This window comes from Agelaius phoeniceus, chromosome 10 (genome assembly GCF_051311805.1).
Source record: "Agelaius phoeniceus isolate bAgePho1 chromosome 10, bAgePho1.hap1, whole genome shotgun sequence".
Classification (NCBI taxonomy): Eukaryota; Metazoa; Chordata; class Aves; order Passeriformes; family Icteridae; genus Agelaius; species Agelaius phoeniceus.
In genome coordinates, this window is record NC_135274.1 from 7,799,087 (window position 1) to 7,822,875 (window position 23,789).

The 23,789-nt window shown below is 45.4% G+C and overlaps 1 protein-coding gene across 1 annotated transcript in view; it reads left to right on the forward strand.

Annotated features, from left to right (window-relative positions):
• The window catches only part of LOC129124591 (serine/threonine-protein phosphatase 2A regulatory subunit B'' subunit alpha), a 50,490-nt gene that overhangs the window by 20,874 nt on the left and 5,827 nt on the right, over positions 1-23,789 (forward strand). Inside the window, exons 3-12 of the mRNA XM_054639639.2 lie at positions 6,394-6,654; positions 8,062-8,165; positions 10,633-10,735; positions 12,435-12,509; positions 17,538-17,624; positions 19,815-19,971; positions 20,747-20,795; positions 21,278-21,367; positions 22,340-22,515; positions 22,966-23,084. Of these exons, the coding sequence (XP_054495614.2) occupies positions 6,394-6,654; positions 8,062-8,165; positions 10,633-10,735; positions 12,435-12,509; positions 17,538-17,624; positions 19,815-19,971; positions 20,747-20,795; positions 21,278-21,367; positions 22,340-22,515; positions 22,966-23,084 (1,221 nt within the window). The remainder of the gene's footprint in view (positions 1-6,393; positions 6,655-8,061; positions 8,166-10,632; positions 10,736-12,434; positions 12,510-17,537; positions 17,625-19,814; positions 19,972-20,746; positions 20,796-21,277; positions 21,368-22,339; positions 22,516-22,965; positions 23,085-23,789) is intronic.

Here is a 23,789-nt window from a genome sequence, read left to right on the forward strand (position 1 = left end):
GGCAGTGATTTAATAATGGGGAGAAGTATTGTAAGACTTAAGTATCTTCTGTGGGATTTTTGTGTGGTTGCTCTGAACGTTTGCTGTTGCATGTTGGAAGAACCACGAGGTTCTGCTGTCTGCTGTGAACTGTACATATCTCTGCAGACCAGCCTACCTGGCTTTGGTTTTTATGATTTTACCATCCCAAGGTGCTTCTTTGTGCTGTTTTCTACCCTCTCTGGGCTGTGGCAGAAGGAGATAATAGAATCATTTAGTCTGCAAAAAGCCCTGAAGATCACAGAGGTGTAGCCAAGGAAATGGAAACTGTATCACAACTGTGTTTCTGGTAAACCCCAGCTGCTGTACTCGCTCTCTGGAACAACTGACAAAAGATTGGATGTGCTAGGACACCAAATGGACATGTAGTCACTCCAGATTTAGAGTGTTCACAATTTGCTGAAATCGGCCCATCTTGAGCTTTATCTGTATTTAAGTAATGGGTGACCCAGCTGAGGACGTTAAAAAGTTGAAATTAGGAGCAGTGCAGCTGTTTCCTAAGAAACAGCATTAAAATTCCTCCAAAACATATTGTGGCCCATTTTTTCATGCGTTCTGCTGACAGGTTAAAGTACAACTCAGAGGTTAATCTGTGGAACGTGTGTTTTTCACTCCCCAGGGGAGAATTGGATGAGGTAATAATGTGCAGTAATGGCTTGGGCGGGGCCGAGCACTTGGGAGAGACTGTCAGGAACCCCAGCACAGCTAAATTCCCTCTCCAGAGTTAGTCTGATCACTGAGGATGTAACCGGGGTAGGGTTTGCAGAGACCTCCGCGTAGAACAGCTGGAAAAATGGACGAGGCTTTGTTCCACGAGCCCTCTGCCTGGTCAGAAGCAGGAACAATTTCTGTGCTGAATGCGTTGGGAATGACTGGGGCTGCCGGTTCAAGGCAAGTGAAATGCTGCAGTGTTCAAAAAAGATGGTCTTTTTCTTCTTTTCTTGCTGCCTCCTCACCATGTGTCACCCTTCTCTTGTCCTGGGCCCCACAGGTTTTTCTGTGAGCTGCTTTTATTCATAACACAGTTTGGTATCATCCAGCAACAAGGCCAGGTCTGGTTGCTGTCTTTCCACATGGGTGAGATGGGTTCCCAGAGGGACAGTGGACCTCTGGAGGTGGAGGGCAGGGATGGGGTTCTCCCAAGTGGCAGCAGTGAGGTGGAATTAAATTTTGTGCCTTGTGGGGCTGTACTGGGGCATGGGATGAGCTGAGAGTAGAGGTAACTGGGCCCAGTAAGAAAACACAAGTGCTGGCAGGTGGAAAGGTGATAAGGTGGTGATAGGAGCAGAGAGGTCAATGAACACCTCTTTGCTTTGTGGAACACACAGATGTTGGCCAGGAAGGAGGGGAAGAAGAGTGCTGCTAAACTTCTATCTCAAGAGCTGGACATTGCAGTTCTTGTGCTTATCCTTTGCAGAACTATTTATGGAAGGATCAGAGTTGGGATCTTCCTCCCATAGCAGTGTTGGGAGGAAGGCAGGTCTCTAATCCAACATCTCACTTGTAGGAATACTATTTCTAACCCTGGGTCACATCAGCACTGGCTTTCCCCAAAGATAGGGATTTGCTCAGCCCCTCTTGGTGACCTCTCACAGGCTGTACTTCCCTCAGTGTCCTCCAGCCTAACCCTCCCAAGCTGCAGTTTGGTTCCATTGCCACTGTAACTGCATTTCCAAGAGCTGCAGGCTGTGCTTAGCCCATCCCTTGGCTTCCCTTCCCCCAGCCTGCCAGGCCTGATCCTGATCACAGCTTTCTGATTTCCCTCCTTCACGTCTCTGGCTGGTCTCTTTACATCACTTTTTTGAAGTGAAGGCCCCAAACTGGTCCCAGGAACCCAGATGCAGCCTTGCTAGTGTCAGACAGAGGTAAAAACTTCCTGGCCTTACTCCTAGGGCAGTCCAGGACATCACTGGCCTTATTTGTAATCAGCCCTTGCTGCAGGGTGATGCTCAGCCCGTGTGCCCTGTCCCCTCCACCAGCCCTGTTCTTGCTCAGCCAGGGCATTCTCAGCCTGAACTGCTGCTGAGGGCCATGTCCAAGATCCATAGGCACACTGGGCAGTGGAGGTGTGTGATGCCTCTGTTTGCAAAGCTCCACTGGGTAAGGCCATGAGGAACTTGATCCAGCCTTACAATTAGCACTGTATCTACTCCTACCTAAATCCTTTTGTGTTTCTGAGTTGCTTAGGTAGAGTTTGTTTTAATTTTTGTTTTGCTGTGATTGGACTTTGTTTCTGCTGGTGAATTTGTTTCCTGGAAGAAAATATTCTCTCCAGAAATGCATCTTCTCATAGCTCTGTGATGTTTGGAGCCTTTGTTCTTGCTGTCCCTAGAAATAGGTAAGAAAGAGGCAGCAGGAAGGTTCCTTGATGGAAAGGGCTTTGGGGAAGGAAAGGAAGAGAAAGTCTTGGGCAAGAGATACAGAGCAGTGCTGGAGAGCTGAGGAGCTTTGAGGATGGCTTGTGTCCAGGTACCATCAGACTTGAGGAAGGCAGGAACTATGAAAAATGAAAGGAGACATGAAGTCAGCATTGTGGACTGCGAGAACCCAGGCTGAGTCACTGTACCCTAGAAAAGAGGATTACACTATCCCCTTTGGAAATAAAGCAAGAAACTGGTAAATATATTATCTAGGACCCTGTTGGAGCCTGGGACAAGGAGGAAGGAGCAGAAAGAATTTGAACACTTAGTGTGATACTGCTTCCTTCCATGGAGTTTTCTGCTGGGACTGGCACATCCCTGGGAGACAGGCTGGGATGGCAGAGGTTTAGTCTGTGCTTTGTTTGTGTAGCTACAATGAGGCTGTAGTTCTGTCTGGTTTATTTATAACACAGATGTCACTATTTTTGTCTGTCTGTAAATAAATTGTATGGCTGGCAAAAGGTGATAGAGTGGATAGACAGATTTTAGTTAGGGTAAATTACAGAATGCTACAGAGTGGTATTTAAAAATGGCCTTTAATCTCACCTTTCTCTTGAGCACAGAAAGAAAAATAAAATTTATCTGTTAATTATTGTAACAAAGCCAAAAGGTTTATTAGAGTATTTGTCATTTCCTTTCTTAGTTGTCCTCTCTGAAAATGCACATCCCTGTTGGAGAAGTGTGTTCTGCTAGGCAAGCAGCATTTAAGGCTAATTTTTTGTAATAAGAAACTGTTTATTTCCAAGGAATTTCCACAGAATTCCCCATCATACCACTTTCTTAAATTTTTTTCACAAAGAGTTGTAATTAACTTCTTCTTATCCCCATAGTGGTTTGCATCTGGTTATACCCATCTCAGAGTATTAATTTGTAAGGTTGTTCTAGGGAACAAAATCCTCAAGGACTAGTTGCTGCTTGGTTTTTTCCCACTGTGTCATTAACAGCTCATTTCTTATATGAGAAGGAAGAAGACAGAGTTCAAAAATTGTATTTCTGTTCCTGAGGTAGGGTGTGAAAAGCAGCTCTCCCTGAGCAGTGCTTGCTCCTGCTTGGGCTGAGCAGGAGCGAGTGAGTCACAGTTACAGGGAAGCTCAGCTGGGAACCTGAGTCTAAACTGGCTCCCTCCTTCCAAGGCCAGCAGAATTCCCTGGGTTTCCCTATAGGTTTCTGACCTTCTGCCTTGTGTGGTGGGTGTGGATCAGGAAATTAATGATCCTCTGTGCTCCTGACCTGTGTGAGCTGGTACCAAGCACTGCTGGCTCTGGGAGTGCCTGGCAGAGGAGTTGCTGGGGTTTTTGGGAGGTGGAGACTGGGGCAGAGGGGGTGAGTTATGTTCCAGCATGGTCAGCTCAGGCTGTGGGCCATGTTGGGATGTGTGTGAAATGCAGAAGGGAGGGAAATGGCCCAGAGAGCTCTTGTGCTCTACTTGGGAACTTCTCTTCACCTTCCAAGAAAACAAAAATACAATTTTATCATTCCCTTGTACTATAAGGGAAGGGGATGTATTGTTACAGTGAAGAGTCCGTGTCCTTTGAAGGAACATCTTGGTTTGTGGAACTTTTTCTGAACTTTGAGTCATTTCTCTCTGTTCCTCCCAGTGCTGGCAGCTGGGAGTGCCTGCATATCCTGAGGAGATTAGGGAGCAATAAACCTGTTTGTGAGAAGTGGCCTCCAGCAAACTGATGTGAAGTCCTATTATAGAACTCAAGTGGCTGCAGTTGGCACTTCTATGTCTGTTCCAGCTTTGCATTGTTTGTATGAATATGGTGCTGTGAGAGACCGGCAGGGACTTCCCCTCTGCTGGGATCCAGAAAGGGAAAACTCCTGAGCAGAGCTGGGTCCTGGCTGGAGAACCCCAGGCAGGGCAGGGTGGGAGCAGATGGTAGAAGCAGAAGTGGGGATTTGTGTGACCCCTGAACTGGGGCTGGTGCTCCCTCCCCACACACATTCACTTGGTCTGGGCTTTGCTCTTGGAGCTCTGCTGAGGAGAGGGCAGGAGGAAGCTGGGAGAGGAGTTGTCTTTATTTAACCCAGTGAACTGTGCTCCCAAAGTGAGTGTCCAGCTCTGCCCAGCTTCACCTCTGCCACCACCTCAGATCACCTGCATTGTCCTGCTGTGGGACAGAGTGACCAGGGCTGGTGCTCACCATCCTCCAGCCCTCATGAGCTCCAGGAACTCCCTGGCCCCCCCGAGCTCCAGCATCACTGAGGAGCAGACACAAAGATGTGCAGTGTGTGAGGAGGACAGGAAGGAGAACAGGTATCAGTGATCAGGCTGGCTCTCCAAAGGTTAAGAGCTGTTCAAACTCTGAGTACTGGTATTGATAGAAATATTGAAGGCTGAAAATGATCTCCAGCTTTTCTGTGTAGCAAGACAGAGAAGAGGAAAATTGAAGAGCCCCAAGCTCCAGGTTAATGTGTTCTATACAGAGCAGTTAGGGACAAAAGTTGGTTTGGGCTGGTGGGATATGTGTGCCAGTGTTCCTGCTCCTGAAATGAACAGCATTTGGGAGAAGAAAGAGGTCTCCCATTTAAAGAAAGCGCCATGGAGAAGAGGAGTGAAGAGGAGGCAAATCCTTGTCTCTTCTTCCATGGGTCTCTGATGAATGGGTTATAAAGTATTATAAGCTGCAGGTAGAAGTAGTGCTTAAAGAAGCCTTTACAATTCTCACTTCTTTACCTCATTGCAAGCAAATCTGAGGATAGTTGGGAGATTCAGTATATGTTAAGAAAAAAGCTCCAAGTTTAAAGAAAATAATGAAGTAAAGCCAGTTCATCATATACATTCTTCTGCATTTAGTGGACTCAGACTTGGCTGCTTTATCCTGAAACCATTTTGTTTTGAAACAGTTAGAATAAACAAACTGAAAGTCACAGCTGTATTTACTTGACTGTTGCCTTCTGCGCCTTATCACATATGTTGTTGTATTAATGAAACTCTTGTGTTGGAGCCATTGTGCAGTGGGAAAGCCTGTTGCCTTTTCCCAAGAAGGAGTGTCTCCCTGGGGGAGCAGGGAATTCCTCATCCTTCCACATTCCAGCTGCTGATTTTGCAGCTTATACTGTAGTTACTTGTCAAAGTTTAAAAAATGCTCCCTCCCATGTCTGAAAAATTCCCTGGTTTAGGGTCTCATTGTGTACTTAAATACAAATGCTGCCTGTGATGTAGAGCTAGAACTGGAGATTCACTGGGGAGGGGATCCATGGGGATCACCATATCAGCCATATGTCTGTTACAGATAGGAGAGGAGTGAGGAAAAGACATCATGTGAATGCCTAATGACACGCTGCTGGCTGCTCCTAATTCCTGATGGAAAAATTGATTTACCAGTGCTTTGTACCTTTCACAAAATCAGGTCTGGGACTGTTTAAGTTGGGCACAAAATAAAAGACTTGCTGAAGTTGGGAAGGAAGTCTTGAAAATATTTTTGTAATTTATCTCTGAAGCAGTGCTTTGGCATAGCTAATTATGCTCCCAATGGATAGAAAATGTCCTTGTTTGAATGTAGCCTTGGTCATACTTTAGGCAAGCTGCTTGTGTGGGTGGGTGCTCTGCTTCAGAGGGGAAATACTGAAGAGCAGATACTTTGTTGTTCATGGGGCAGAATGACGAGACCAAGTCCAGCATGAGAGGAAATAGCATTTTCCTTTGTGGTATCACTGAATTGCAGAGTGACTCAATAGGAAATCATGAGCCACATCTACATATGTAAAATGCTCAGAAATAGCATAAAATAGGTGTGACATCCTAAATCCACACTGGTTAATAATGCAAGAAATTGTCATTGCCTATTTAAGATGCATTTTTATCCCCAGGCCATAATTTAATTGTTGGTGGGGTTTAATCTTCTCCTAATCACTGGAAGCACAAACTGTTTTTCCTGCTCTGTGTACCGTGATGTTAAAATGTGTTTGTTATTTATTGTATTTTCAGGTTCAAAGTAAACAAGAGAAGAAGGCAGGAACTTCATCCCCAGCTCCCCTGCAGCCTGTGGTTAGCACTTGCACTCCTCTGCCTGTGAATAAAGCCAGCAGCAGTACCCCTGTGCCCATAAACATTCCACGTTTCTACTTCCCTAAAGGACTCCCCAGTGTCTGCACTAACCATGAGGAAATCATTGCCAGGATTGAAGAGGCCTTTGCAGAGTTTGAAGATGGGAAAGCAAACATCTGTGAAATGGGGAAAATTGCTAAGGTAACCACTGATGGTCTTGGAGGGCTTTTTCAACCTTAATGATTCTGTGAATCTATTCTTTAGGTTTTTAATTTTGGGAGAGATACTTTGTTTTAGTTTCAGTCTATCTCACAGCTGTTGTAGGGAGAAAAAGAGCCAGTTTCCTTTTGATCTGAAGTTTTTTGTTTAGATGTAGATAATAGTAAACAAAAATGAGCTCAATTTGCTGATTGTCACATCAGATATGTGTTTGTTCTGGCTTTGATTTATGAAGCAGTTCTCTAAGATTTCTTAGCAAATACAAATTGCATTTTTGTTTCTCCATTCCTTCATATTTCTGCCCAGAAGATTCAGAAACTCAGAGGCAGAAACTTGTCTGCTTCTGTGGTTTCAGGTAGCATCAGCTGCCTGTTTTGTGGCTTTTTGTAGCTGTTCTGCTCAGCTAGCATGAGCTGTAGGTGGTATTGCAGTGTTGTGTGAGGAAGCAGCTTCCAACTTCCAGCTCCTGGACATGTAAGGGGGAAATGTCTAGTGAGCCCCCAGCCCCTGAGCTGTGCACATTCAGTGGTGCAGCTGGTGATGAGTTCTGCCTTCAGGGGACAGCACACAGCACTTGTGTGGGAGCACACAAGATGGTCCCTTCTCTTTCCCTCTCCCTCAGCTGCAGTTCACAGTGCTGCTGATCTCAAACCAGCATTTATCAGACACATCCTGCATGATCAGCTTGCCCTGAATGAGTCTCTGGCACTGTAAACAGAGCAATGATGCTCTCCCCAAGCTTTCATGGACTGCCATTGAGAGCCAGCAGCTTCTGCAGAGGCTGGTTCAGGAGTGCTGGTCAGGGAGTCCTTTGGCTGGATTCAATCCTTCCCCTGTGTGCTTTCATTTTTGTGTTCCCCTGCTGAGATCTTGCAGTGTTGGAAATAATGGACTGTGCTGGGTGGAAGGCACTGCACTGAAAATTGCAGGGTGGGATTTACTTCACCTTTAGGCATTTACTCATTAATTGTCTTTAATTAGACTTGAGGTTCCCTTGCTGCCTGTGACATGTTATCCCATAGGAGAAAGGGCCCTCCTGTTTTAGGGTGGGTGGGGGATGTATCTGCTGTGAGTGTCCTCCTGGAAGGAGGTGCCTGTCTCTCCATTCCACCCCCAGGAACTGTGCTAAACAGTTCAGACCTTGAGTAGTCCAGATCCTTTTCCTGAGAGGAGAGTTTCTCAGCCACTTGAAAGGGCACATGACAAAGTAGAAAGTTATGTGTGAATTCTCAACCTTGGCAGGCAGTAAATGGCACACAGGTGAGTCAGAAAGCCATTGCCACTTTATTTCCCTTGTGTCAAGTCTCAGTGGTGAATCTGGTGTGTAAATGAGCAGGTTCCTCTTGGGACTGCTCTTGTATTCCTCCTTGCCCTGGTTTTTCCTTGCAGATATGTGGCTGCCCACTCTACTGGAAAGCACCTCTGTTCTATGCATCTGGAGGAGAGAGGACAGGACGTGTTTCTGTGCACTCCTTTGTGTCCATGTGGAGAAAGTGAGTATAGCAAATGCAAAACTCTTTCTAGGAGAAGACATCAGCCTGCCATACAAATATTTTTCTTTTTTTTCTTCTTCTTTTCCACCAGAGTTTTCAAGTAATTTTTCTCTTCTTTAAATGGCTTAAAAATATCCATCAGCTTGAGATGTTTTCCCCCCAAACCCTCTGAACACTTGTTTTCCTGTGATATCCACAACCTTGGAAGTAATTGTATAGATAGTAAGATGTTTTGAGTTAGTTGGTGTATAAAATATATTTACAAGCTCCCCAGAAATGTCAGCTATTCTGAGGTAGCTGGTAGCTGTGGATTTGGGGTGTATTTGTGCCCAGCCTTATTGCTCTAGACTGGTGCACTAAGTGCCATTTGGGAACTGGGGGAGGAGGTATGTGATAGTGTTACAGGACAGAAAGAGGAATGTGGAAATAAGCATGATCATATAACTGGGTACTCTGGGAGCTTTAATAGTTACTGCCTTCCCAAGCAAGCTATTGAATTCATCTGTGGAGTTTGACAGTCCACACTGTGGAATTGGAGAGCTCTGGGTGGATGCATTATGCTTGGAGTCAGCTCTGACATGGAGCAGACTTGTTCTCTTGCCTCATCTTTTTCCCTCCAGGGCAATTCAGGCTTTAGTGTACTTTGTGAAACACCTGAACAGCGTCTCCATCTTCTCTCCTGAGAGAGTTCTAATTTTTTACTTAATGGTTGCTCTTCAGATTCTTGATGTAGCCTTTAACCCTGAATTCCCAAAGTATTTCCTGTGATGATGTTGTCAAAACAGCTTCTAGTTATCCTGGCAAAGTTACAAAAATGTAAGGGGTGACTGTGTTCTCTAAGTTTGTTATGACACAGACAATATATTTTCCTTCCTTAGGTTCCTCCAATTACTTCTAATTAATCCCTAATGTATGATACCACATTTTCACTTCTCTGATTTTCACATCCTTCAGATATTTGCAGACTGTGGTCATGTCCCTCTTCTGTATCCTTTTAACTACCCCATTTCCAAGCCAAGCTTTGTATGCTTTTCTCACTTAATTGCTCTTTTAGAAAGATACTATTTTTTATCCCCTCCTCTTCCCCTCTGAGTTACAAAAGTTACAAAATTTTGCTGGAAAGCTGAAAAACAGAAGGAATGTAGGATTTCTGGTAAAGTTTGACTGCAGCCATGTGAGCACAGGTGTAACTTTAAACAAGGTATCTTTAGTTGCTGAAGCCTGTTTCCAATTTTCTTAGTATATGACTGACTTCTCAAGATGCCACATGCTCGCTGGTTGTCAAGTCTATAGGAATTTCTCAATATAAAACACTTCTGAATGTCAGATCTTTTTGTTTGTGGCTAAAACAGGGCTTTGGGATTCATCTTTATGTGCCAGATTTTTTAAGCTAAAACATTAGCAACTCTCTCTGCAGCTGATTTAGAATATATCTGTTAATTGACAGTTACCATGATAGGAATGTGCAGCCAAAAGGATTGCTAAATCTTTTTTTGCTTATTTAAAGGAACCCTTTTTTTGTAAAGTCTGCCTTTCCCAGAGTGATGAGGCCAGAATTAGCAGGAAACAAGTTAGTGTGATCTCTGCTAGAGAACTACAGCCACTTCAGCACTATGTTCATGCACTTTCAGGAGAGGAAAGTGGTGAATAATCACTCACAGTAAATAATTACAGTGCATTTGCATTTTCAGAGTTAATGAAGAAAACAGTGTAGTTTTCTGAGTTTCCCTAATACTAAGTGAACAACATAGTGTTTGATATATTCAAATGTTGTGTTCTGTTACCAGTGTTTGGTAAATGGCATGGAGTTCCCCTCTTCATGAGTTTCTCTGGGGTTAATCACATAACTGTGATACCTTTGGCAAGTGCAGTATTTTGTGTGAGAAGAAGAGAGAGACAAGAACTGCTGTGTCAGATGCACACTGTCAGCCGGAGGGGACTGAGTTTACACCTTCTCCAAATGCTCAGTCCTACCAATGCCTTCATTAGGCTGTTCTCTGTGGCTTTGGTGCACAGCTCCAGATGGACCATAATTAACAGGGGATGCCCTTTTTCTTTCTGAGAAGTGATTTTTGTGGGTGAATGCTCAGTGCCTGTAGTTTGGCAATCTCCCCAGATATTGCAGTGCAGTGAAGGGTAACATTGGAGAGCACATCCCGTGGCATCCCATTGGGCTGGTGCTGTTCACTTGGAGTGAGCCTGCAGCATTAGCAAGAGTCAGGTTACTTATTCTGATTCCACAGATGTTTAATAAGAAAGCTGCTTTACCACAGCAGCGTTAACCTGGAAAAAATCCCTGCTGAGTGCCCTGGTGCAGCTGAAAGACCTTGAAGGAAGGGCTGGCAGTCTGAGGTCAGCATTTGAGTGATTCCCAGCACAGGTGTATTGTGCTTTAAGGCCCTTGTGACCCTCCCGGGGCTCCTGGGAGGTGCGAAGGGCTGGCAAGAACTCCTCCCCTCTCCCACAGAATCCTGCGGAGCTGCCACGACGATGCCTCCAGGTTCACTTCCCTTCTGGCAAAGCCTGGCTGTGACTGCCTACAACAGGAGGATTTCATCCCGCTGCTGCAGGTACTGCCCCAGCTCCGCTGCCTTCACTTGGCACCTTCTTTGTTTCCATGGCAATAAATGTTTACCAAGGACGAGCAGACCTTTGGTTTGAACAGCACCTGGGTGGGGTTCATCTTGGAGTGAAATAGAAATTAGTTTCTGAAGTGCTTAAGTGCCGAACCAGCTGCAAATGCTTCTAAAGGCATTGAGGACTGGTCTTTTCTCAGGATTCATATTTACCAGTGCCTGGTAACCCAGGCTGGAATTTGCCCCATTTCTCAATGTGGATATTGGGAAAAATGCTTGTTGCTGTTGGTAGTCAAGTACAACATAAAAGCTTATTGGAAAAGTTGTAAAAGTTGCTTGGCAAGACAGTTATAATTAAATTTGTCTAGCCAGACTACCAGATACAGTATCACATGGAGTATATAAAATTTCTGCAGTTCCAGTTGTTCTGTATATGCCTCTAAACCTGCTAGTGCACAAATGTCACTGCTTTTTTTTCCCCTCATATTCAGGCTAAATCTGCACATCCTCATTTCATGTCTTTCTTTCCCTTTCATTATCTTTAACAAAGAACAGTTGTTTTAATTATTTGTGGCCATTTATGCAGGCTCTGGATAGGGCTTCTCTATAGTGTCTCTAAATCATGTCCATCTGCTCCTCTATCAGCAGTACTTTGTCTGATCTTTTCCACACATCCCTACATTTCTCACACAGTGCTGCCCTCTGGGTAAAACCTCTGTGGAGATGCTGCTTTGGGGAAAGATTTTGTGTCTGTGCTGGCTGTTTCAGTCTCAGACAAAACTGGGGCTGTGATGGGTACATTTTCTCATGTTGTTCTTCATCTCTTCTCCACTGGGCACCCTGCCTTTCCTGGTGGATTGCAGCTCTGCTCTTTAGCTCCTGGTGCAATCCAAGGCATGCACAGTCCTGTCTGTCAGTCAGCCAGAGATCAGCAAAATTGCTCTGATTTACGCCACCATCTGAGACATCCTGTTATACTGCCCAGAAATTGGGCATCTCACACCCCTGAGGGCACCATGGCATGGAACAGGCACAGCAGAACTTGGAACACCTTTAAAGGGTAGAGTCAGACATGGAGAAATTACACAGGCACTGATTCATACAGGATCTGAGCAGTTTCTCCATGGATTTGATCATGCAGATTTGGCATTGTGAGCCAGTGTTTGACTTAAAAAAAGCTGGTCTTGAGAAAGAGGCATCTCCACAAGTAGTCCATGTGAATTTTGGAAAAGCGTTAATCATATCTGTAAGCATTCTGAGGCTCACACAGCTTTCATTGGACAAAGGAGACTTTCTCAAGGAATGTTTATTTCTGACACCTAGTTCTAACAAATGTTAATGCCTTCAATGAATGGAGGAAAACAAAAATCTTGGAGAGGAGATAGTTGCATGGTCAACTAATTAATTTTTGTATCGTTCAATGAAAATGAGTTTTCATCTACTCACTAACTCTCTTCCTTTGTTTTTCTGTCCTTAAGTAAATCAAACTGGCCCACCAGGTGCGTATTGCCCAGCAAATGCATTCTATTACTGTAATAGAAGGTTCTCTTGGTAGAGTAAAAGATTTCAGTTTTAATGTTGATGCTGCAAATAGTTTCAAGAGTAAGCAAAAGTATTGGTTTGTAAACCCATAACTTCTAAGCATTAAAAGGAGAAAAAAATCTATTTCATTTCATTTTCTCTTACCTTGCAGGATGTGGTAGAAACTCATCCTGGCCTCACGTTCCTGAAGGACGCTCCGGAGTTCCATTCCCGGTATATCACCACGGTAGGCTGCTTCTCTGATCCCCTGAGGTGCCTCTGCCTCCCTTTGGGATCTGCCACTGGTTCTACCAGCAAATCCTTTACTTATTTAAAAATATAGGTGCTTTTAATATTGCTCACCATGAGGTATTTTAACTACTGCTTCCAAAAGAAAAATAATCTACTTGTGTGTGCCAAGGGTTATTCCAAAGGTTAATAATGGTTCTTTCTGGTCTTAAGCAAATCTATAAAAACATCTTTTTTGGCCTGATGAATGGAAAAAAAGTTCTTTGGTCTTTGGGAGCTACTAAGTCACCCTGAATAGTGCTGGGCTGCTGAGACATGGAAGGCTGCCTGTTTGAAGGTTTCTGTCGCTGAGGCTTGGAGAATCTGTGACCATTTGCCTCCAGGGATCTGCTGTCCAACCTTTCTTTTGCCAGGATGCCTGTCCAGGCTCTCTGTCCCCAAGCTTTTGTGGCTGGGGTTTGTTCAGTAGCTTTGTTCCAGCTCTGCAGTCAGCACTAAGACTGGTACTTTACCTAAGTGTGTTTGTGCTTTTTTTTAAGCCTTGAATTTGACTGGTGTTGGGTGTGAATCTGGATAAAAGGTATAAATGTTGGGAAGTTTTATCTCTGCAGCAGTAACAAATTCAAATAATGACAGACCTGGTGGGAGCTGTATCCAACAGGGCTGAGGGCTTAAAGTTTCTCCTGTTTGCTTGCCAGGGCCTGCCTGGGGCTGCACCACACATGGCAGCTGGGAGGCTCCTGGCACACACATGCTTGTTCCTTTCCTGTAAGGAGCAGATGGCACAAAGACACTTCTTCAGGGCAAGCCCTGAACTGTCACACTAATGAAAATGTATAATGAGAATCCATTCTAAATGTTGTAGATGCACTTGAACATGACAGTGAACAATGACATTGTATAATCAATTGTAGATGCACTTGAACATGACAGTGAGCAGCAGTGTATAATCAATATGTTTAGTCCCTGTGGAGCAAGACAACTTAAATATTAAGCCAGAACAGGTATAGGAATGGCCAGGGAATTATGGAGGCACGTGAATGGGTGAGTGTGGGAAGTGCCTGTGGCACAATGCACCCTGGTATTTGGTGTTTCAAGTGCGTGGAAGGGTGAGACTGAAAGGTTTAAGGTCACACCTAGGGCTGGTTTCTGACTGCAGTATCCATGGGTCATTGCCATGTGTGGTTGGTTGCCCTGGCTGCTGACAAAAGCAATTCTCTGCATCTGCCTTTATGGGTTCCTCTTAAGTCACACACTGTTCCTGTATTCTTCAGGCAAGAAACAAATGTCTTTGTAGGGTAATCCCTCACATGACCACCCTTGCTGCCCTGTCTGGACTCACCAGGGACACTGCACAATGTGGCTGGGACCAGTTGTGTGAAGCTGAGCTTCCACTTCCAGTTAACTGAAGTGCAGGCTGCTGCTAAAGGCAGCACCTTTTCCTTCCTCTCTCCTTTTGCAGCACTTCCCTGTGCCTGGGTTTGGTGCTGTGTCACCAAAGCAGTCACAGAACCAGACTTTGCTAAGTACATGAAGCTCCTGAGTGCTTCTTGATCCTGCCTGTATGTGTGCTGTGCTTTCCTGCTGCAGTCAGAGCCTTTGGGCACCCTTCTGGCAGTGCTGGGACACAGGTGGATTCCAGGCTTGCTCCAAAGGCACAGGGAATGGTGGTGCCTGGAGCTGAGGAGAGGGCTGTGGAGCAGCACAGCTGGCAGAGTGTGTGTCCCCTTCAGCTGTCAGGACAGTGCTGCTCTGGGGGTCTGTGCTGACAGCACCATCTCCCTGGGCTGGAGCAGGGCCAGCCCCTGGGGAGGCAGGAGGCTGCTGGGCAGGCTGTGCCCATCTGGAGGGGCAGCACTCAGGGCTCTGCAGCAGTGGCTCTGCTCTCTGGTAGCTGGAGTTCCTATTGCTCACCTCTCCTTTCACAGACAGTTTGGCACATTCCTCTTTAATGCTACAAAATCCAGAATTTCCACCAGGAGGCAATGAAGGAAACAGCTTTGTCCTTGGATTTTGAGACCACTTGGATCATTTTTATTGCTTCAAGGTAGAGTGCCTTGTACCTCCTTACAGAGACAGAGTGCTGTATTTGCTGCCACACAAGAGTCACAGTTCATGTTTGTGTTACAGAGCAGGGCCATAAGGACACATGGCTTTGTGTTCATTGCTGGGTACAGCATCACTTGGCTGAGATCTCCTGGAGAGTGACCTCACAGTCTAGGATGGGTAAGATGTCAATGCACATTTCAGTTCTTACTGCCACCTCAGAACCTTTTAAAGGGGCCTTTTGGACACAACAGACTGGAATTTCATCTGTATCATATCTGTTTTATTGGCCACTGTGTTACTAAAGCAGTTGTGTTTGTTTCAACAGAGACAACTCCTGAAGCTGGTGAAGATGGTGCAGAACATCACAGAATATCCTGTGGCATTTGTTGTAAAGCTTTAGTGTGACTTCCACCTGAATGTTCAAACCAGGCTCAGAGTTAGCCGTGCATGCTGCCCTTGTTTTTAGCTGTGTGCTAAAAACAGTTTAAAGATTAAAGCTTGTGGAAAAGTGCTTCAGCTTATACAGTAGCATCAATACAAATGTGTAAGAGGACAATGGCCACAGGGATTAATAAAGGTTCCTGTTTTGTCCACAATTGTTTTTGTTCTTGTGTGGGAAGATTGGGGAAAAGTCTGGAACTCATCTGTGAATGGTTTGGGCCTGTAGATCAATTAATTGCATGAGGATAATGGGGCAGTAGAAAGAGTCTCCTCTTTCCAAGGGCTAATTAAGAATTTGACTCCATGATCCTTGTGCCCTCTTCCAGCTCAAGATGTTCTATTGGTCTATGGTTGTGTATTGAACTAAGGAAAATGAAGCCAGTTATGGCCTAAGGGACAAGTGTGACTTTCATGCTGCACATCAGCTCAGGCTGGGTCATGATCTAGGATGTTTTCCTAATGTTTTTTTTTGACAGCTTGGTGTTTACAATCTGGAAAAGAAAAGGATAAATACTGAGATTTTATAGTGAGATATGTACTATGTACTGTCCATGGAAACTGGGCCATTATTTGAATAATAAAGCTTTCACTGAGTGGCTGGACATGGTAAGAGACATGAAAAGAGATCCCATTTTGCCTCTGAATGGCTTTTTTTTACAGATGGGTGAGGAGGGAGCAGATGGAACGTCTTTATCAATGTGGTCTGGTAGACAAACAGTTTCTTATGTGTCACAAATGGGGATATTTTGTTGTCTTTTACTACCCTGCAGGCAGAGGAAAAGAAGAATTACTGGTATGGGGTCCTGTTTCTGATTCTTGGGATTGCTATTTTTGAGTCCTTGGAATGGTGTGAACACCGTGTATTTTTAAGAGTTGCTACAAAGTTGTCAGGTGTGATAATGGGTGATGTGAGAGGTGACACCACTCCAGTCTCTGAGCTCTTGTGCAGGCTGGAAGCAAAAGCCAAATAAAGTCCAGAAATGGAGACCAGAATGGCAGCGGCTACCAGAGGCATGAAAGAAGAAACAAACATTGTGCTTAAGACCAGAAAGGATCATTGTGGTTACCTAATCTGACATCTTGTGCTACACAGGCCACAGAACATTGCTCAGTGATTGCTACAGTTAGGATAGATCTGGTTTTTGGTCTGTTTTTAATTAAAATGGCACCCAACTTTAAAAGGATATCCACTTCTAAGGCCTGGAGGGATGAAGAGCCTGCAGTGTTACCAAAAGGTGTCATGCTCAGCTAAGTTGAATTGATCAATTCTGTCTCTTCAGGGTACATTTGAATCCTCACATCATTCTTGTTGCTCTCAGAGTTGTGTGTGCCATTATCAGTTGCTGTCTCACTGTGTACCCCAAAGTGGACTGCTGGGAACAATCTCATTCTTGGTTCTGGATCTGTTCTGGACTAAGAACCAGCACTTGACTGAGTCCAAAGGTGGCCCTTCAGTAGTGGTTGCCCACTTGAAACTAGTTCTGGCTAAAAGAGAAATCCATCCCATTAAATCTGCTAGCTGGATTGATCCCTGTAATGTCCACATTGTTGTGTAAAGTTATTTTTTGTGTTGGAGTAGGGTGCACTGAAGGTTACCAAAATTCTGGGGTAATTTGCTTAGATGTTAGAGACATCAAAGGTTTGTAGTAGGTTTGGTCAACAAGATTTCAGTCAAATTAATTCTATTCCTCCTTTCTCATGCCAGTGATATTTATTTGTTGTTGTTTGCCCTGTTGGGTTTATTCTTGCATGTGCTTGGTCACACATTTGTGTTTCCCCACCCTGTGATGTTGCTTGACAGCTGACAGGGAGGGAGCAGACTCGGAAGGGCTGTTGGCTTTTTTGAGGAGCTTGGGAGTGAGCTCAGTCTCACACTGGGAGCTGTTTGGCTTTGGCTTCTCAGAGTTCTCTGCCTCTCCCCCATGATTTTTGCTCACTTTCACCAGAGGCAGATCTGGAAAGGAGCCAAACAAGTTTAACACCTGCCCAAAATAATTGCAAACAGAACCTTTCCTGCTTACTTTCAGCAGAGGCACTGGGAACATGAGGCATTGTTATAGTTACAATGGGTCAGACATTCACCTTCTCTTTCATTTACATGTCTTGCTTCCTCTGCAGGAACCAGAAGAATCAAAAGTCCTTTTTGGTTTTTTTTGCTTATTTTCTTCTTCTCCCCTAGAACCTTATTTCATTGGGGATCCATGCAAACTACATCCCCTTAAATATGAAAAACTCAAAGTGATTCATCAGCACTTTGAGCATGTTTTCTGACATAAATACATCTGCATGCCCAAAGGGGTGAATTCAGAGCAGTGCAAAGGTTTTCACACTGGAAAGAGATTATACTGTTAAAGAAGCAAGTGTTACTTTCAGACTGTGTAGTCAATTAAGGATAGTACTATCTACAGAAAAGATCCCAAAACAGTTTTCAAACAGAGGTCTCCTTAGGATGAGTGAATAAACCAGGGTACCTCATTTAAATTCCCAAAGTGCTGTTTCAGGAGTTGATTTCAAGAGCAGTGTTCATTTGTTGCAGGTTATCCAGAGGATATTCTACACAGTCAATCGCTCCTGGTCGGGGAAGATCACTCTGACAGAGCTGAGGAAAAGCAACTTCCTGCAGGTACACGGGTGTGTGTGGAGCAGGAGCCAGGGTGCAGCAGCATCCCCTCTTCTGTGCCTGGCTGCTGAGGGAGCTGCACCTGGCCTGCAGTGGGATGAGCCAGGTGCTCAGGGCCACGAGTCTGCTGGGGCTACTGGAGGAGCTGTGTCTGAGTTGAGGTGAGAAGAGCAGGGACAGGAGTGACCCCAGGGTGCTGGGAGAAGGTCAAGGTGTGACTCTTTTCCTGCTCTGAGGCCACATGGAGCAGCAGCCTGGCTCCTGGTCCAGACAGCAGGAGGGCAAGCAGGACATGGCATTGCACCCATGTGAAGTGGCTCACAAGCAGCCAAGAAGAGCTGCAGGAGTGCCAAGGGTAGGAGAGCCAATTTCCTGCCTTCTAGGCAGCCCTCAGCCCACTGACAGCTGGTCAGGAATATCTCTGCAATTGCAGGATGAGGCGCCTCAGGAGCTGATCTCCACAGGATAATGGATGGAGCTTAGTTCTTGTTCCAGTGCCTGCAGTGTGTCCTTATGTCAGGATTTGGATCTCTGTTCTCTGTGTATTTTGTCCAAAAGAGCACCAGGTTAAGACTGTCTCAAGCTTCTCATGTCCAGCCCAGCCTAAAGAGCCAGAAAGTCTTGAGCTGAAAGGTGAAGGACTGGCTAAACCAGTGAGATTTCACTCCTGTGCCCTGTTTGCCCTTCCAGGTGTAGAGTGCTGTCTTCCTCAAACCCCTCAAGTATGAATTCACATTATTTCTCCTTTCAGACATCATCTCCCCTAGCTGACCCCATCAGCTAATGGAAAAATGAGTGCTCTTTTGAATTGGCTCATGCCAGTCCAAGCCTTGGGATCCCTGTTCCTTCCCAACCTCTGTTACAAATAAATCTTCCCAGATTATCCTGCATCTTTATTCACTCATTTTCTCCCTTTAAACATTCTCTCCATTTTTCTCCTTTCATATCTACTCTGCCTTTCATCTCCTGCAGCAGGAAAGTTTAGCTCCTTGCTGCAGGTATAAATGGCATCTTTGGGTGTGATCTACAAAGGAAAAAAATAGTTATGGCAAAAGCTCCCCAGTGATTGTCATCTGTAAAGGCCCAGTCTGGAGAGGCCCGTGAGTGATGGATCAAAGGTGTTGAGACTTTGGTGTCAGCAGGTCAGAGTAGTGCAGGTCTGGCAATGCCATCCTGTTATCCCTGCCAGGACACTGAACCTGGTGGATAGCAGGATGTGAGAGTTTTGTTTGGATCCAGTTGGATTCCTTGGATGTGGAGGTGGCTGGAAGTTGATGTTGAAATACCAGTGCCAACACATAACACAGCATCTGTTTTTATGGTTGTGGGCAGCAGGGCCACTGGGGGACACCATTCCCTGGGGTAGCTCAGGCTGTGTTTTGCCTGCTCCCTTGGGAGAGGCTGTGAGGGCAGGAGGGGCCAGGAGTGCAGCTCACTGGAGCCATGATTTATTAGACAAGAAGGCTTCTGGTGTCTTGTGGCCTCAGCACCAAGAAGAAAAGTAGGAAGGTGTCCCTGGGAAATGTGCAAAAGCTCTCTTGTAGCTAGGAAGGACAGGGAGGTGTAAATTGGAAATGAAACATGGATGTTAGCACTAAATGTTTCCTAGTAAGACATGTCAACAGATGTTATGGTTGGAAATCTATCTGAGCCTCCCAGTTAAACCAGAATGATTCCTGCAACAGCACAGGGAAGTCAGTGGGATTCGTTTGGGGTCCATCCCTCCTGTCCCAGTCCAGGTGTGAGTCTGGAACAAGAATTGATTTTGCCCTTCAGGAGGCAGACAGGGATGTGTGATGTGTAAAGTCATACCTCAGGTCCTGTGGACTTGCTGCTGGAAGTGGCTCTAAGAGACTCTGGTGCAGGTCAGGATTGTCTCCCAGAGACCATGGATCCCAGCTGACACAGCAGTTTGTGTTCCTGTTTCTCTGCCTCACTCTTCTCTAGAGCTGAAAATGAGCAAAAATTGTTGACAGGAGTGGCAGAGATGTTTTGCTAAGCAGGATGGCCCAGCCAGGTGCTCTGTAAGGGCCCGCTAAGGAATACAGCAACCACATCTCTTGGGGAAAGGCTGCACTTGGGGTTAATTCTCAGGGCTGTGTTCACCCAGCTTCCTGAGAAACTGGAGCACTTCAGCTGCTGAGCTGCCTCTTCACCCAGCTTTAACTTCCCACTGTGTTTGTACCCTTTCAGACTCTTGCTCTCTTGGAAGAAGAGGATGACATAAATCAGATCACAGATTACTTCTCCTATGAGCACTTTTATGTCATATACTGCAAATTCTGGGAGCTGGATACTGACCATGACCTTTATATCAGCCAGAAGGACCTGGCTAGATACAGTGATCAAGGTATGCTGCCTGCAAATGTGGTGAGGGCATTGCTGAAAACACAATGTTCCTACTGAAGACTAAAGCCTGCCTTTAATTTGGTTCATTTGATGCCTCAAAAAAAGTTTTAATGTAGCCAGCCATCTCTTAAATAAATGTTGCTTTAGAGAAGGACCTGTACAAGCTTAGACACAGGCAACTGCAGGACACACAATTATCTGCATGAGTAGCTACAGATGGAGCTTCTGTTCCTGTGTGGGTCACTGCCAGGAGGACAGGCTAAAATATTGTCCTGAAACTTGTTTATTATTTACTGAGGGCTTTGCAGGAACTTTGAAGTAGGGACAAGAAGGATAAGCCTGTGTGAACCTCAGAGATTGTTGAAGTGCAATCCAGTTAAGCATGAGAGGAATCCAGAGTCCAGTGAAGCTTGGGGGATCTCAGCTTGCAGATGAACTCTGGAGAGTATTTCTGCAGTTCAGCATAGAACTTGCTTTCCCAAAGTTATGTTTGTGTTTGAAGGTTCAAGGGCCGTAGATAAATTAATGGAATACAAATCCACAAAGGGCTAAAACACCCATGTGTTCCAAGTGCAGGCATTTATGGGGAAGCCATGGGGTTCTGGGTGAGTGTGGCAGTCACAGGACTCAGGAGTGTTGACCATAGGGCTGGTGGGTGAAGATGGAGCCCCTTTTAACAATGGGAAGGGGCTTTGTGTGGATTCAGCATGAACACCTGATTGTAGTTATTGCTGTGAGCTGTACCTTCATTTTCCTCATGTTTTCCTTGTTTCCAGCTTTGTCAAACAGGATCATTGAGAGGATATTCAGTGGTGCTGTGGTGAGGTAAGGAGTAACACACTGCTTGGGGGAAGAAGGGAAGGCAGTTTCTGTCAGGCTGAGAAATACAAGTTATTCTCAGAAATGCCCCTGATCAGAATGGTTTCCAACAGGGTGCTCCAGCTGGAGCTGCCTGAACATGGAGTGAGATTTCTGGGTAACTTAAGAAAACAAAATAAAAATCCCATAGGATGGGATAACTGGGCATAGCTGGAAGACATGGCACAGGGCTAGCTGGAGAGCACTGCTTTGAAGTCTCTGAAAAGGGATGTGCTGTGGGAGGGGATGTGGCAGATGAGCTTCAGCTCTGCAGTGATAAAAGGCAGCAAATGCTGTACCTGGTGCTGCAGGGTGCAGGGAGTACAGGCTAAATAGGTGACAGTGCCCCATTTTCTCTCACTAATGGTTTGAAAAATATCTTTGATGACATCTTGAGTGTTTAGGGGCCTGGCTATTTTTAATTATTCTTTTTCTGCTATGTCTTCTAGAGGCACTGAAGTTCAAAAGGAAGGGCGCATGAGTTACGCAGATTTTGTGTGGCTCCTGATTTCAGAGGAAGACAAAAGGAGTGCTACAAGGTGAGACTGATTTCTGTGTCTTAGTAAAATCATAGAAATGAGCAAATAAGATATGGAAACTTCTGTGACCTACCACTTTCTAAAAGAGACAGCAGTTCAGGGTCTGGAAGTTGTTAGGAAGAAAACATCTTACTGGTGACCATTGGTCAAATAATTTGCCTTTCTTGAGGAAAACTTGTGTAGAAGCAGAGTTTTCTTGTAATTTTAATGTATTGGTAGTCACCAGTGCCTTTGACCTCATACCATGAGGCACTGGCACTGGACACTCACACCTGAGGTGCTGGCAGCAGCTGGGCACATCCCTTCACAGGTGGAGTGGGTGTGTAAGGAGGGTTTGTGGGGAAACTTCACTATGGCACTTTGTAAAACTGCCTGTGCCTGGTTTATACAGCCAGGCAGTATAAACTGAGGCAGTATAAACAGAGACTGCTGTGCAGGGGTGATCCAGGTGTGCATGTGAGTGTTAGCACCAGGGATCTTATGCATAACAAGAGAAGAAGAATCCAGAACTGCAGGCTTGGACCCTCCAGAGGAGAGGAGGGGTGTAGAGTGCAGCTGCCTGAGAGCTCTGCCTTGTGTATAAAGGAGCAAATGAGTGCATGCCACAGCTGCCTTGTCCCTCACCAGGTCCCTGCAGTGTCCTGGCCAATAGAGCCAGCTCTTGCTGATGGGTCAGATAGAGACTCCCTGCCCTAGGTGAGCCCCCCTGGGCTGCAGCACAGTGAACACTGGGTACAGGTGAGGCAGGTGGTGAGTGTGGCTGTGCTGCTCACAGCCACCAGGGAGACTAACAGGAGGTGCTTGGAGTGCTGGCCTGTGCCCTGACCCTTCCCAACGGGTCTTGTCATGCCTGGGTTTATGGCAGGCTGTGGCAGAAGAGCCTTGGGGGTGGGTAGGGAGAATGTGCAGTGCTGCAGTGTGTGCTGTGTGGGTGTCCCAGAGCAGTGTGCAGTGTCCCTGCTGTGTCCCCAGCATCGAGTACTGGTTCCGCTGCATGGACCTGGATGGGGACGGGGTGCTGTCCATGTACGAGCTGGAATTCTTCTATGAGGAGCAGTGTGAGCGCATGGAGGTGATGGGCATAGAGCCACTGCCCTTCCAGGACCTGCTGTGCCAGATGCTGGACCTGGTTAAGCCAGAGAGGGAAGGTGAGTCCTGTTTAGGCAGAGCTTTCACTCCTTTCATTTGGGGGGGTTGAGAAGGTAAAGCCATTGTGAAACCCATCTGCAGGCAGAAGTTACTGCACATTGGGCCATGATGTTGTGCATCTGGAAGGCTGAAATACTAAAACAAGAGAGCTTGTGAATTAACTGCCTGGGACTGAAACAACAGTTCTTGTGTGCTCCAGCTGTGGGAAGTGCTGACAGCCTGCACTGTAAAATTGAACCATCCCCATTCACATGCCTTCATATTTCACATGAATGTCAAAGGCCTCCATATGTATGTGAGATTTAAGTTTAATTAACACACCCATCTATTGAATAATGTTAAAATCTTTGACTGACTTGGGAAGGAATTTTGTGCTTTTGAAGTCTAGTGGTGTCACAATTAAAACCTTTGTAAGAACTCAGTAACAACCATGTGGGGTTTTTCTGTAGGAAGAGTAACCTTGCGAGACCTGAAGAGGTGCAGAATGGCTCATGTGTTCTTCAACACCTTCTTCAATTTAGAGAAATATCTGGACAATGAACAGAGGGATCCCTTTGCAGTGCAAAAGGTATAAATCACCTTTATTTCTAAATACAGAAATCTCACACTCATCTTTGGAGTGCTCCTGGATGTAGGGAAAATTCAACTGAATAAAAGAACACTTTTTTCACAAGTACAGCTCATTGATTGTCTCCTAGAAGCCTCTTATCTGTTCAAAGTACAGAAAAATGGAGGGGATGCCAAAACCAGCTTTGGTTCCCTCACAGTTGTTTCCACATAATCTGCAATAGAAACTTTGTGGTTCCATGATTCAAGGCTTAAATACATCCCAAGACAGAACCACTTTGCCTGTTTGCTTAAACAGGATCATCATAAAAGCAGTCAAGTGGGACTGGGGGATAACTTACTATCCCCATCTGTAGTAAGTGGCAGAGGACCAGGTATTTATAGAGGTGATCCTGTAATCTTCTCTAAAACTTGCCCTGACTTGCCCTAACTGTGAAGAGTCCCTCAAAAGATCAGTTACAATGAACCTTTGATGGACAGATTTGAAACCACCAAGTTCTTCTGTCCTGTATGGAGAGCACAAACTGAGCTAGAGCACAGCAAGTGTGTGGTGGTTGCATTTCTGAAGTGGAGCAGATGCAGTTTGTTGGCACCTCAGGTCACATGCTGAGCTTTACAGACCTGAGAGGTATCTTTTCATAGTCCTTTAAATGCAGATGTTAAAACACTCCAGATGGTTGTGACTTTCTCAGTTAAGACAATTTTT